Raw genomic sequence first — 16015 nt, forward strand, 5'->3', positions numbered from 1 at the left:
TGGTCACCAAAACCCTCCAATCATATCATTTAGCAGGTAAAAAAGGGATTTGCCCCTGCATACAATGTATGTGCCTGTGTTTTCTCTTACCAAAGCCACTCAGCCATGTTCAGCTGCAGTTCAGACTGTTGATATTAGATTACTCTAAATGTGGTTCAAAGTTATGTTATTGTTAGTATAGTTATGACAATGAGTGGAGGGCAAAGGAGAAGAGAGGAGGAGCGCTATCTGACAGCATCTTGACAGCACATCCAGTACAAACTGCTCCTTCCCAGGGAAACACTTAATCTGGCCTTTAACAGCTCTGGCATCTGTGTGTGTGTGTGTGTGTGTGTGTGTGTGTGTGTGTGTGTGTGTGTGTGTGTGTGTGTGTGTGTGTGTGTGTGTGTGTGTGTGTGCGTGTGTGTGCGTGTGTGTGCGTGTGAGACGCGTGGGGTTAGTGCACTGACATACCTAATCCTTGTAAACTCTCAGGTCTGATGGAGAGTGTGCAGCTGCAGGCTGAGATATTTCTTAGACAGAGAGGAGACTGTGAGTGTGTGTGGTACTAACGGTGGGTATAGTGTTAAGGTATGTGTTTTTTTTTGCTTTTATGTGTGGGTAAGCGTGCTTGCATGTGTACGCTTGATCTATGATATGGAAAGACCAAGATCCATCTCTTTTGATGATCACTCAAGCATTAAAGATGGTTTTCAATATACTGAGCACACACAGGCCTCTTAGTGTTGATAAGCCCTCTTCAGATCTAATATATATTCTGATCACAGAGAATCCCCCTGACTAACCACACACAGATTATGATGCTTACTAACTGGAGACTCCAAAGCTTTTTTTAAACTGTGTTGTCTTTTACATTTGGATTGTCTGTACCTAAAATGTGTAGCTTTTAATCCCCATTGACCTTTCTCCTCATAACAAGAAATGACTTGACTATGTGAACAAGCGCACACTCACAGACACAAAATCTATATTTACTACTCATTCCCATCTTGTCGCTTTAAAGGGAGATCACGTCTGGCCTTTGTCATTTATAATACAGCCCAGCTGTGACAACACAGAGCAGACATCTGTCTGTATGCATTGTATGTACACACAACCTTTCACATTTGCATAAAACCACACTCACAAGTTCCCTATTTAGAGAGTTTACATTTGTATGATCAAGTGTATTTATCCTTACACTGTATGTGTATGTCTGAACTTGAGTCTTTCTCCAACAACACTGTAAAGTTAAAGCTATGTGTTGTATGGTTTTCATTATCACTACTAAGCACAGAAAAATATAAACTCCAAAAAGTATTCAGTCACAGGGAAATCATCAGTCTTTCACTAAATAAGTGCAACGTGACAATTCAACGACATATATGTAAAACACAATCGCAATTTTTTTTTTTTTTTTATGGAACAATGTGTCTCTGTATGAATAGGTGCCACAGTACTATAAAGGTACTTCAACAGCATTAAAAACAAACAGTAAAACAGAATACAACATTTCTCTTGAAGTGTCAAAAGAACTACAGATCAACAGGTATCAGAACTCTGCTGGTGCGTATGCTGTTGGTTCTTACAGTATAATCGGTTTTCCTTAGAAATCCCAGCACAGCAAAATAGAGGGAATTCAATTTGAGAAAGGTGTGAGTTTAACTCCACCCATCCTCTACTTGCCACACTACTGCCGTTGAGCACACCCTGTGTTATTCCTATGACTGAATACTTCTGTCACACTGTATTAAAATTCATTATCTTAAGTAAAAACTTGAAATTTGTTATTTTTTTATTTATATTTGCCTTAATTATACCTTTTCTCGATTTCTGAAGATGCGTAATCCCGCCTTGCTGACAAAGAGTCAATGCACCCATAGTAACGTGTAAATGAAAGCAACTAATGTTTCTGAAGTACAGCAGGTATGGAGGTTGCATGATTGATTTCAAACAAAAAAAATAAAGGGCTTGAAGCATCTTAAGTCTCATTGCATCAAGCTTCTCTGAACAAGTTTTTTCTTCACACTCTTGCCATCTGCCCATCATCACTGATGTGATGGATTTTGTAAATCTGACCTTGCTGTACAACAGCTCATGGGAGAAAACTCCCATCTGTTCAGTCTGCTCAAAAACCACCTTCCAAGTGCCAAATCACTTTTCGGGATTTGGAATAAATGTCCCTACAGTGAGAATGGCTGGGTGTTGCTTGGGTTTGGACAGTGACAGATAAGAATAATTGGTCCTGTGTCCATGCAAAGTAAGAAATGGAAAAAAGAGGACCAAAGAGAGCGATAATGATTGAGAAGTAAAAAGAAGAAAATGCTGAGCTGCTGACACAAAAACATGAACAAAAACAAACGCAAACTGTGTAAGAAAACGAGAAGAGAGAGGGAATAAATTGATAAACTACAGGGATTTCCTGAGGTTTGGCATTTTCTACTGCAGCTAGATTTATTTTACTCTAGGAATATCACAGCAGAACTTCCCTTTGCCTAGTTATTCTTCTAAGGACTGGATGTGTGGAGAGATATTTGTAAAAAAAAAAAGATTAATGGGAGTTTTAAGAGCCCATCCTCACGTTAAGAGTGGCTGTTAAAAGGATGGCATTTTTTTTTTTTTTTTGTGAAGGAGGAAGACATTCGATCCTGGTCGTTAAACAAGAGAATAGCGGCCTGGAATCGGCTTGTAAATGTCCAGGGCTGATGGTTGGGGTGCATATGTTCCGAGCACATAAACTATAGGCCAGTGTATTATACGAAAGAATATTTAGAAGGAAAGAACTTCATGCACTTCATGCATGAGTAGTATACACCCATTCATATAGTGTCTGGACTCTTTTGCTCCAGTCAGTGAATTTAGGGGAGTGGTTTTAATTGAGATGATGATGCAAATCATCTTGTCTTAAAAACTCCTGTAACTCTACTGTTTAATCCAGGAAATGGAGAGATAAAAAATACATCTAGGAAGCACAATCATTTGCTATATACCCTGCTTGAAATGACGTGTTTCCTCAGAGTATTGCCAGACCTTAATGAGATAAACTAAATCTGTGGGTTGGCTCTGCAATCAATATGATCTGTTTTCTGATTTCCATTTTCTATAGGTCAAATAAGATCACTCCTTCATTTGTCATCAAAGTCATAGTATATCTAGAACGTCAAAGACAGCTGGGCTTGCTGACTGGGTGTGAAAAAGGATTAACCTTGGGGCCTGGTTTGAAGGGGTATACAGGTTTTTACTTCAATGAGCCATCTAATTTCAGAGATTTCAACTCAGCAAGTGCAACTGCTCAGTGAAAATACCTGGTGTGGTGGTTGTTCAAAGAAAAAAAAGGCATTTGAACATGTGTGCTTTCAAAACATAGCTTTAGAGTATGTCTGCCCTTATACGTGAGTGCATGCCTTTATCCGTGTACCCATCTGCCGAGACCTCTTACCTGCTTGGTTGGTGGTGATGGTGACAGTGGCATACTGCCTCATCTTGGGGGCCAGCGATGACACACCGTTCTGCGCTTCAATCTCAAATGTGTAGTTAGTGTGAGCTAGCAGGTCGCCCACCGTCACCGTGGTGTTGTGGAGGCCCGTGGCTCTTGGCAGAAAGCGAACATTGCTCCGACAAGGCTCACAGCGTTGGGTGCCACCGGTACTGCTGTTAGCAGCGACACCACGGCAGCGTTTGCAGAGGACAGTAAAGGTGATGTCCCTGCGCCCGCCAGTGTCCTCCGGCCAGCTCCAGTCCAGGATGACCGAGGTCTCATTGATGGAAGAGATCACATTTCGAGGAGCTGAAGGAGGACCTTGTAGACAGAGAAGGGAGGAAGATGAGGTAAGGTGGAGGTCATTTGATACACAGGAGGACAGAGGGGTTTTGAGTTGGAGAAAAGAAGGTGAAAAGGAAGGTGAAGAGTAGAAAGGCAAGAAGGATCTGACTGTCCATCTAATGGGGTCTTCAAAGTACAAAAGCAGTGTACTACTCCTAAACACAACCTCTGTCATTGTCGTAATTGTAGTAGTATCAGGGTTGGGTTAACATGAGTCTGTGTATATACAGTATATCAAAATGTGTCTGTTTTATCTATCTGCTTTTGGATCAGTAAGAGGCATGACACAGCCTCTTCCAAAAAAAGAAAAGACTCCACCAAAGTGAGACCAACATTTATAACATCTTATTACAAACAGATCACTCTGAATATTTCCATATTTTTATAAAAAAGCTATGGAGATGATAGAAGTCTCAAGACTTCTTTAGACTCATTCAATGTTTTTAGAAATCTAACAGGGATCAGGAAATTTAAGAGCAATTGTGTAATTCTAAGGCAATATACCTATACACAACCTGTTTCTAAAAATGAAAAAAGCCACTAAAAATGTAAAATCTAAAAATGGTGGAAAATAGGCGCCAGAAGCCAGTTAAGAAAACTAATAACCATGCTCAGCTACTAATACTGTTCAATAAAGAGCACAGTGGAAATGAAATAAATTTGGCATAGTCCATTATATTCTTACATGCATGAGGATCAAACATATTGTCACACACAGGAGAGGATGTTTGATAGTAATCTCACCCTGACAGACCTCTGGCTTGCCTATATAACTGCCTCCACCGACCACATCAAAGTTTCTGACCTGTAATTTACCTCAGATATTACCTGCACAGGCGTGCACATGTGCACATGCAGGCAATCATATTCTAATTCCAAATGTTAAAATAATACATAGACACTGAGATTAACACTTGACATGAATCATGGTCCCTAAGAACTGAGGAAGCATCTCTAATCTCCTACTGCTCACAAAGGGTTTTATGTAGTTGACAGTTCCTTTTAATACTCATCACTGGAGATGTCAGCTGATGCTAAAACTTTACATTTTGAAAAAAGTGGTTACACAGTGTCTTTCAGCAAGGTACAGTAATGGTGATGATCACCCAGGCAGATCAGCACTTTTTGTGCCTTTCTGTGCTCATTTGGAGGTGGTGCTGTGGGATGTAGGGGAATGCTTTAATGCGATTTTAATTGGTGGAACTGAATTCTTGGGAATATACAAACTATACTTTATCCATTGTTAAAACAGCTGTTACAGAAAGGTCTCATGATGAATACAGCAGGAAATACCTTACAGTTAAAGTATTTTTTTTTCTGTTTTTCTATGAGTTTAGGATTCTCATTTTCCTGCCCTCATACATTTTTCTACCAACATTTTCAAATATCCAGAGTCAACTCTAAACAACCTCTGTCACACCGCTAACAGTAGAATCCCTCTTTTGAGATAATCATGATCATTATCTTCTAACAACTTATCTATTCATTTTCAGCCCTTGCATCGCTCAATCTGTCCCAATGAGGTGAAATTTGCCTAGTTGACAAGATGGTGTTGAGATAATCACAACAGGGGCCTGCCGTGACTGTCTTTCTAATTAGGATTTTGTCTATGGCCGTGGGCGTCGATTTGTACTTTCTACTGTTCTCCACACAGTGAAAGACTTTTTTTCTCTCCCTAGCCCCTTTAGTAACGGATGTATCCATAATCTGACATCAGAGAATGCTGTGATTTATAGTTTTATCGGGAATGCATTTTGGAAGGCTTACAGGAGGCATCTGCATCTGCAATCCATTTGCATCGGATGGAGACAAAAGAGAACCAAGTACGGAGCAGAAAAGGTGATAAAGAGCTTCTTAAGTGACCTTTAAAGAAATGAAGAATATTAACCCTTTTTTTCTATATTAGTACTTTTATGGTGAACTGGGAAATTGCACACTATAATCACAATCTTCGATTGTATTATGTGTAGGAATCCAACCTGCAAATACAAATATACACTGTAAACACCGTTAGACTCTTTACGGTAAAAATATTTGTTTTTTTTTTGTTTGTTTTTTAGATTCAGATCTAAAACTTCTGGATTAAATTACTGGTAGACAATGTGTATACGCACTATCTTTACTGTCAAACAGCTTTTTCTATATATACAGTATGTCTAACACGATAATGTTGTGTTTTATAAGACCTTGCAAGGACAAACAGTATTCCCCAAAAGGGATTGACTGTAAAAAAGCATCTGAAAGCATTTAGAGCATAAGGGGATAAGCAGTTCTTGGAGGAAAGGTTAAGACGGGTTTCAATGCATGTTTTATGGGTTAATGTGAAAAATCTTCCCCCACCACATTGGAGGGTTTCTATGGTCAGATATCTGATAGAAAAATAACATGAGACGCTGAGGTCAGGGAGGAACCCACATCATATTTTTTTTTTTTTTTTTCATTTGTTTTTGTGTGTGTGCACTGAATGTGCATGCAGCCGGTCTCAATTGCTCCCGCTCATTTTCTTTTTTTCCTACTTTTTAACTTTCTTCTCTTGCCATACTTGTTAAAATTTTTACTCGTGACTTCTTTATACTGCACACTCTCTAAACATGCTAGAAGAGAGAATTACGGTCTGTTTTGTTCGTCTTGGATTTACTTTGTAGTGAGTGTAGCGTTATGTGTTTTAATTCAGTTAGGCTACCGTTGCGTGTCAGCAGCGAGGTTGCGTTTTTTACACCAGAGACCAGCTGATCACGCTGAATCCGGCATGGGGACCAGAATAATGAATATCCCAGCCAAAATCAGGAGGGGGACACACAAAGGATGCAGAGGAGGAACAAAGTGATTAGGGGAGAGAGATGGGTCCAGACAACAGAGACCGATGGAGAAGAGGAGATATAAGCTGTGTCTCCCGTCTATCATCATGGGCAGCGTGAGATCACAATAAGATGGCCAAGCTAGCGGCCCTTGTGAGGTGCCAGAGGGACTTCCGTGAGTGTAGTGTTATGTGTTTCACAGTGACATGGCTACAACAGGATACTCCAGATCCCATCGCTACCATGGGAGGGTTTCAGGATGGACAGGATGGTACATTTCTGCAGCCCCGACATTGAACTGTTAGCTGTGGGGCTAAGTCCAAACTACATACCCAGGGAGATCAAACACTCCATCTTGGTAGTTGTTTTCTTTAATACTTCCTCTCTCCTTCCTCCTTTTTCTCCATGGAGGGATCAGTAAAGTTTTTTCTAATTCTGATTCAGATTCTCATATGAGGGTGCCACTGACTCCTCATATAACATAGAACCCAAAAATGTTGAGCTAATCAGCGTAATTACCCAAGGGCACATGCACACATACTTACGGGTACAGGCCATAGAGGCGGGGTCTCCCTCAGCACGGAAGTGGTTTTTCTCACAGCCACAGTGCAACGACCCCTCGTGGTGAGAGAAGCTATGTGGCGGACACTTTGAACACTCCATGTTCCCGAGTATGGATTTGTAGAAGCCTGCCCTGCACACTGGAGACAAGAGAACACAGACAGGTACATGAACGTCATGCTGAACCAGCAATTCCACAGCTGTCTGAAAGCAGCATTTTTCTTCAGAGCACCTACAACAAGAGTAAGTTAAAAATGAAAGATGGAGAGTATTTTAATCACTCACACACACACATAAACAAACAGCAAGAAGAGAACCGAATGTAAATTTTCTTTCCATGTAAAAAGAACCCATTGACAACTGGTAAAAAACAATAATGCTCTCAAATGTCTTTGTCTCTGTTTCTCTTTCTCTCTTCATCCCTCAGAAGGCACAACATGAATAATGCAAATTGTCCCCTCAGATAAAAGGGTTGTTCTCTTTAAATATCTTTGGTATTAAATCTGCACTCAGCAGCTCTTTTAACTCCTACTCACCACAAATCTGGTGCAATCTGTGCAAGTAGGGTGACACTCCACCTTTAAGTATGTGTGCTTGTGTGTCTGTGTAGGAAGGAAGACCAAGGGGACGGGATCAGGAAAGAAAGACTGAAAGATGTTTTGCTCTCCTTTCTCTATCCATTTAGTTCCAACTCACTCCTTTACTCTCAACTCTTTTCTTCTGTTCTATCACAGGTTGAAACTCTTGACATCTTATCTACACTTGATAATGAAATACAAAGCATTTAAGTCTAAAAAAAAAGTTTGATTTACTGGCCATAAACGGTACGGTAGTTAACATCAACAGTACTTTATCGTCAAGCACTAGATTCTAATGTCTGCATGCAGTAATTGCAAATTTTATTAACACAGGCCACAGGATTAAAGCTGCATTCAGCCAGTATTTTACAGATATGGCAGAAATTCGGTATCTTTAAACCATCACAGCTTTTTTTGTTTGAAGCAGCATTTAAAGCAACTGGGGTAAACTTTGAAGGTAATATATTGCATTTAGATCACTTCAAGACACAAGCAGGGTAGTGTTGATTAATTATATAATAAGTAATTAACCAATTATCTAAAATTTTTATCATGTTTATTATAGATAATCGAAGTTGGATGACACTGATTGGAAGAGACTTTATTTTTATTCAAATGCAAACATGGAACTTAGCAGGAATCTGACATTGTTGCACACATATTCAAACAAACAGGCCTGTTCTCTCTCTCTCTCTCTCTCTCTCTCTTACTCTCTCTCATACACACATACACACACACACACATACACATACTCTAGATTTTAAAAAATTGCTAGCAGCAACAGCAGCAAGCCAGCAGAATGTGTGGGCTCAGCAGAACAGGTCTGACAGATCCCAGTGGTGGACAATACGCTCCTGCAAAAGCCAACACTGCTGATCGCACTGCCATATCCATCACTGACACTGGCACACCAAGGTCCCCATGCTTTCCAAATACTCCAATACCTCCCCTCTGCAGTGTGTATGTGTGTGCATGCGTGTGTGAGGGTAACAGAATCTGAAGTGGGTTTAAACAGGCCAATATGATCCTACTGACGGAAAGACAACCACAACACTTGCTGACACACACAAACCAGACCACCCTGATTGGAGGACACACCAGGAAATTAGACCTGACAGCCAGTGCCCCCAGCCAATCAGGTAACAGAGAGCCGCAAGCTAACCATTGGGTCAGCAGGAACGCACCAGGAACATAAAATAGAAGTGTGGATAAGTAGACTTAATGTTAAAATAAAGTAATCTCATAGCAGTGGCAGACTGAGTCTTCATCCATATATAACCTTTGACAGAGAAGACATACCCTTACAGTTCACCAGTGGATAACACCAAACAAAGATGCTGTCATTGTATTCATTGGACCTTCAAAGCACTGGACTTTGTCCAACTAGATCTGTTTCCATTTAGCTACTGTAAGTAACTTCTGGCATTGTTCTCATTGAGGATTTATGGAGATATGTATATTCAGATGGGAAATTGTTGGCAGAATTTCTTTTGGTTTTATATTCAGATGTCAGAGAAGTCATATTTGTTTTTGCTTTGTTATAGTAACAAAGATTAAAACTGAAAGGGTCAAGACAATTAATTTATCTAAAAATGTACATTTGTAAACTTTATAAGTCTGGACCTCCCAAATCTCCCTGTAGCTCTCAGCCCCAATCCCACTGGTTCCTACTGAAGACATACTGTAAATGGGTGACAATTATGTATGTTTTCTTTTTAAAAGAAAGCTAAATGATTTCCTTCAACAGATGGACATTGTAGTTTTTAGCAAATATTACAAACACAGGGAGAAATGGTGCATTTGTTGGTGACTATTTCTAGATGCAGATTAAAACACATTTGGTGCAGTAGTGTATTTTTATGGTACCAGGAGTCTGTGATTGACTAAAGTTAAACTACACTGTGCATGTTCATCGTAATGAAGGAATATGTCATGCAAAAGTATGGCTCACTGATGTGTTTTTAATAGTTTTTGGACAAGAATTGAGCTTTATGGCACAGAGGAAAGAGCTGCATCAGAGTTTGGCTACATCAAAAATTCTTGTTAGTAGTATCAGTTTTTTTGATATTAAGAAAAAAACAGAGAATATCACCAGGCATATCCTTTTAGCATGACCTTCTGCAACTGCTGGATGAACTACACATCTTACTACGCTTGGATGAATGACTCTGGCAAGACAACACTCCACAAACATAAGGAAAACAGCCTCATATCCCCTTGAAAGTTAAAAATATACTGGGACTTTTCAGTGCATTACACAGCCGTGAAGGCACAGAGTGGAACACATAAACTTTCAATGTAAAAATTAATAACCAAAGCTGCGCTCAAGGTATGAGCTTTTCATGTGACAGTTAGTGATATGTTGTATTTTCATGACCGCAACCCTAAAAATATTTTTATAACAGCTGGAAATGGATAATAAAGGTCCTGTTTCTTCCAAGTGTGTCTGCCAGGATAAGAAGCAGCTCTGACAGACGCTGATGGTAAAATCAGATTTGGCTTGCAGGACGTTAACTCCTCATCTAGAGGAGAACCGGGATGTGTTACACTGACATTCATCAGTAGGGTGCAGGGGCATGAGTGGGCAGTATGATACCACGTGTGGTAGCATGTGTGTGTATGTGTTCCCCAGGAGAGGAAACACAGCACTTCTTCAGATGACAGAGTATGTGATTAATTAAAAGCTGTGTGTGTGTGTGTGTGTGTGTGTGTGTGTGTGTGTGTGTGTGTGTGTGTGTGTGTGTGTGTGTGGTGGTGGTACAGAGAAAATTAAATATTTGCAGAAGAGAACATATGAATCATCTTTTATTTATTTTCAAATCAATACCAGCAGCAGGAACAGCATGTCAGGACTGTATCACTGTCGCTGTAAGTAGTCCTTTGCGACACACACACACACACACACACACACACACACACACACACACACACACACACACACACACACACATATAAATATGCATTCAAGCTGAAATTCTTGCAAATGCTCACACCCTCATAGGGGTATAACACAATGCTATTTAACACATGCTATTTTCTACATAATTATGGTTGAAACCCAAAGAGCTCTATACACTACAGCACACATACACATTTGCAGCCGCAACATGATATGGTGTTTGTAAAATCTGGGGATGTAATTTGCTCCATCAATAGTCTAGGTCATAAGAAGCCCTCATCAATAATTAACACGACTGCTGGATGGTCTAGTGGTCACATGCAATCCCTCTTTTTAAAACATATTAGCTGAAAACCCGACCTGACCTTAATGAGACCAGATTTTGTTACTAAGCACCTTTTAAGGGGGACTGGCTTCAAAGACTTTTAGGACAATAAGGAGAATTCATTGTCCAAATGGGTGATTCTAAAGCAAGGATATTTCACAATTTGATGAATGTTTTTTTCATTTGAAACCCGGAATCTGTTTTTGATTGGTAGCTAAAGCTTAGTTGCGCACAGTGTTTTCAATTCTTAAACTATACATCCATGGTGACTGTGTGAAGAAATGAGAGCAGATTTAGAATCACAAATCCATTATATGATTATAATCTCATTAGAAGCATAGATAAACTTTTATTAGAATATACTGTAATTATCACAAAACATGTGCCCAAACATTAAACTCAGCAACATTACTTCTCAAATGACTCGTGTCCTCATGACCCCTGACCTCACTGGTAACTTGTAAATTGATGTGTCACATAGGGGAAGAGGGAAAGTACCTCTGCCCTTGACGCTTATCTTTGTGTCAGCCTAATCTGAAGCTTCAGTCTTGGTCTTTTTCTCTCTCAGTCACATAAACCCCCTCATTTCCAAGGTTCTGTTTTGCTGCAAACAGAGCTGCAGCAACCCAACAATTGATTTCCTGTTTCCATACCACCTCCGCCTCTTTTCTTTTTAAATCCGACAAGATCGCAATGACTTCCACTCCCTCTCTCCTCCTCCCCTTCATCCTGCCCTCCCTCCTCCAGTTCTTTTCTGTGGCTTTCCCTTCTCTTTCGGTTGCTCCATCCTTCTTTCTTTAATTGGAATAGCTCTCTTTGAAATGGAAAAGTTATTTACTTTGACAGCCTAGGCATTTGGCTGGCAGTCTTATCCGGAGCCACTTGCACTGTTACTGGAAACATGGCAACAGTACACATCTTGCCCCCTGCCATGAAATCCCCCTTTAGGCCAACCAATAACAAGTTAACAAAAATTGAAAAAGGTCAGAGTCTTTTGCAAAACCGTGTTGTAGTTTGGTGGGAAATTTTCACAGCCTAATAATATTTCTTCCAGGCACCTTGTTGACTGATGAGAAAATATTTAAAAATCCAAGCTTAGCTACATTTTCAACAATGCAATTACAAGGATCTTACCACCATCCATCTGAATATCAGTGGAAAAATTGTATGTTAAATACTCACATACTTTGAACTCAAATTTACACTTAATTTTGGCACAAAATATTGGATATCAGCAGCTACAGTACACAAACATCCTCATCTGTATTACCTTTCAAAAACCAACAAGAATTAACCAAGAGACAGCCACAAGCAAACATGTCATGGAAAGAGACACGTTGAGATACTGAAGGCTCTAATTCACAACTATATTACAGTTACGCACAAAGTGACACAGACATCCATTATTCAGAATTACAGTCAATTTGCTGAAGCTAATATGCCTTAACCTGATAAAATGAACTCATTTTGTCAGAAATATAAATTAAAGTAATCATCAGAATTGATAGGTTGTGTCTTGGGGCAGACTGCTATGCATTCCATCTCTCTTATGTTCAATTATTGTGTCATTTGCCATGGTAATCACATCGGGAAAATACTGTAGTTTATTCATGTGTCAGCATGGCATAACAATGTGCTTTTGCCTGCCAGTCTGAGCAGAAAAGTGATTCTATACATATGTAAGCCTCCTGAGCCTCTGGAGCTAGTATCCATCAACTGGATGACACATTAACTGTCCAAACTAAACCTTGAAAGTAATTCAGAGCTGTCAAAGATAATCAGAATACAACAAAGGCCTTTAATAGGCCCTCAGCGCTAATTCAGTGGTAATTGCTGAAGATTTTATATTTTGGTTGTATTAGTCCTGTGCTGGCACTGCATAAGTTTGAAGAAGGATCAGGTGGGATACACCAGCAAATTGCATGTATGTGCCGTTCCCAGTTACGATTTAAATTCATCACTTCTTCCTGGGATATGGTGGAATCGGCGCACTCTGGAGAACAAGGTTCAATGATAAAAGAGAGAAAAAGCAGTAATCCCAGTGAAATGTTTACACTGTTTCACAGAATGAGCTCATCACTGACACGTTTGAAAATGGAATAGCCTGTTAAATTTCTTGCCTGCTGTTACGAAAATACAACAATTTCTTTTTTCATGATCATCCAAGAAATCCAATTCTATATAATGATGTGGCTAAAATTGTAACAGTGTGGCATTATTAATCCCATGATTCCAGACGTTTCCGTTAAAGCTTGCTGTTTTATTTTATTTTAGTTCAAATTTATCGCTACAATTAACAAGTAAACTAACTCTGTGGTGGGAAAACTAGCAATTCATCTAGCTTTCTCTGAATACCTCAAATTTGGCCACAAGATCAATTTCTGACCCTGACGTTCAGTCTTATCACCGCCATGACCTCTAAAGCCCCATTTTCAGCAGCTACAGAAATGAAGCACTTGGCTTCATAAGATGAGCAATAGAGGGCCAGATTGGAGTTTGTGATGGTAACTGCAGGCTAATGGCCTGGAGAGGCCCCTCTATTCAAGTCTGTTTATCTATACGCACTCAAAGAGACTCTTCTGCTGCCTAGATGCACTGTTTGTGTGTGCGTGTGCGCGCGTGAGTCAAGAATACTAATCATTAAACCACACAACCAGAAGCAGTTTCTGTCTGTGTGAAAGAAAATTGCGATGTGTGTGTGTGTGTGTGTGTGTGTGTGTGTGTGTGTGTGTGTGTGTGTGTGTTTGTCTGTGTCTGTGTCTGTGTGTGTGTGTGTGTGTGTGTGTGTGTGTTTGTGTGTGAGTACACACACAAACTGGCACAGTAAGGCTTAATTAAGTGATTTGATCCAACACTGATTTGCATTTTAAAGCAGCCTGATGAGGAGGATAAGAGGAGGACGAAAGGAAGTTGAACAAGATGAAGAGAGGTAGAGGAGGAGGATGGGGTCAAGGGAAAGAGAGGAGGAGGAGGAGAAGAAAAAGAGGAGGAAGAGGAAGAGGTGCAAGGTGAGGAAGGTGTACAATACTTGTATTGTGGCAGAAAGGAAAGCACAAAGGAAACACATGTTTGTAAGTAGAAACACTCCAAACCACATGAGCACGCTAACACCAAACACTGTGTGTATGTTTGTGCTTCGAGTTATTTCACCCTAAGCGACCTATGATAATGGGTTTTTGAAATGTGAAATGATACATCTTTGCCACTGCATTTCCCAAAAACAAACTGATTCACCTTAATTTCTAATTATGCCTAGTTTGTAAGTGATATTGTTCTTTGATCAAACAAGCATCATTACCGAAGTGTGCTGTCTACACTTAATTAGATTTTAATAGCAGCAAATTGGCCTTCATATATCAGTCTAACCTTGAAGATTAAAACAACAGGAGGCTTAACTTTTCTCTTTTTTAAATCCCACTCTCTTTCATATTCACAAAAGCTCTGCTCAGTTCAAGGGGAAATGATCAGAATCAACACATCAGATGCCAATTAAAACACACTTGTCTGCTGAGCTGCTGCAATGTAGTTTAGGTGCCTGAGATCCTTTAAATCTAATAAAAACACTGAGGGGCATTGGCATGACATAGGCAAAAGTCTTGAAATATTTTTACATTTTTCAATACAATACTGTATATAAAGCATCACCTTATAAGTGTCTAATGAGAATCTCTTGATTCTCTTACATTTCCATCTGCTCAGAATCCCTTAAAATAGCACATTGTCACAGTTTTATCACTAATAACAATCTCAGTAAAAGTCACTTTAAGAAGTACACACGTGTCTAGTGAAAATCTATAAATTTTCATTATGACAGTATGGAAGGATACCACATGTTGTGCCCTTTCTTAATTCTAAATAAATGGAGCATGGGAGAGCAATAGCAGTTCTGTTACAATAGTGTGTCTGCGTGTGTGTGTGTGTGTGTATGTGCAAAGATGCTGTTGTGTGAAGGACAATAAATTGGGGCAAAACAGGGCAAGTACGGTACACACCCCACACACATAGAGGCATGGATCAACTCCCTGCTGTATCCATCAAGGATGCAATAATGGTTTCCTTCACCCTCCACACTCCAGAGATTAGCCAGGTCAGTAAGAAAATCGAGGACAACCAGCATGCCAGCACAAACACACTCTAAACACACTAACACACTAACACACACACACACACACGCATTTTAGCGCACGCCTTATTACATATCTGCCTAAGTTACATTTGATAACTTTTTTACCTCAAACTGTGTGTGTGTAATAGAGAGACAGAGGGTTGAAAGAAGAGAGAGTGAAATATGTTTAGAGCAAGGAGGAGAAAACAGAGAAAGACAGACAGAGAGCGAGAGATAGCAGGGAATCCCAGTCAAAGGGATGAGAACATTTTATGGTAATATAATGAATTGTTTGTTTCTCTCTTAGTCTTTGTGTGTCTTTGTGTGTGATTGTGTCTTTCACTCTCCCTTAAACACACACATGCATGCACAACCCTCTGTGCATCCATATGAGCACATTCCCACGCACAAACAATAACCGTGCACACACACCAACAATAAATCTATTTGCCTTGACTCGTTACACACAGCACCGCTACCACTGTTAACATTTTCACAAACTCAACACACTACTATGCGTGCGTATATCCATGTGTATATAAAGGCATTGTGTTGTGTTTGAAGATGATGCTGAACTCTCAATGCCCTCTCACACACACACACACACACACATGCACATTCCGCTGTTACACTCCCTGGAAACAAACACTGCATATCCTAACCGGTCTTTAAACCAATTTCCCTCTACTCATCCTTCACAGAACTATTGTGCTGCTTTGAATACTACTGATAACCAGCCCTGTACACCAAACACACATTCACACAAACACACTAGCTGTCGTCATCGTGGTGATTTAGCTGGCCACACCATTGTACCATAATCCAATGTGTGACAATAGTAGCCAGTGGCAACCTTGTTGCCATGTCCTTGCTGATAATGGAAAACTGAGGGATGTGGAACTCAGACAGATTCCCATCCTTTGACCAGATAATAGCTGGCAAGTAGG

General features: G+C 39.9%; 1 protein-coding gene across 4 annotated transcripts in view; it reads right to left on the reverse strand.

The window, feature by feature from the left end:
- The window catches only part of epha3 (eph receptor A3), a 100218-nt gene that overhangs the window by 41812 nt on the left and 42391 nt on the right, over nt 1-16015 (reverse strand). For all 4 annotated transcript variants that reach the window (XM_040148135.1, XM_040148133.1, XM_040148137.1 and 1 more), the window contains exons 4-5: nt 7146-7301; nt 3419-3778 (exon numbers count right to left, since the gene is read on the reverse strand). In XM_040148135.1, the coding sequence (XP_040004069.1) occupies nt 3419-3778; nt 7146-7301 (516 nt within the window). The remainder of the gene's footprint in view (nt 1-3418; nt 3779-7145; nt 7302-16015) is intronic.

The sequence above is a fragment of the Xiphias gladius genome, chromosome 16, assembly GCF_016859285.1.
Source record: "Xiphias gladius isolate SHS-SW01 ecotype Sanya breed wild chromosome 16, ASM1685928v1, whole genome shotgun sequence".
Lineage (NCBI taxonomy): Eukaryota > Metazoa > Chordata > Actinopteri > Istiophoriformes > Xiphiidae > Xiphias > Xiphias gladius.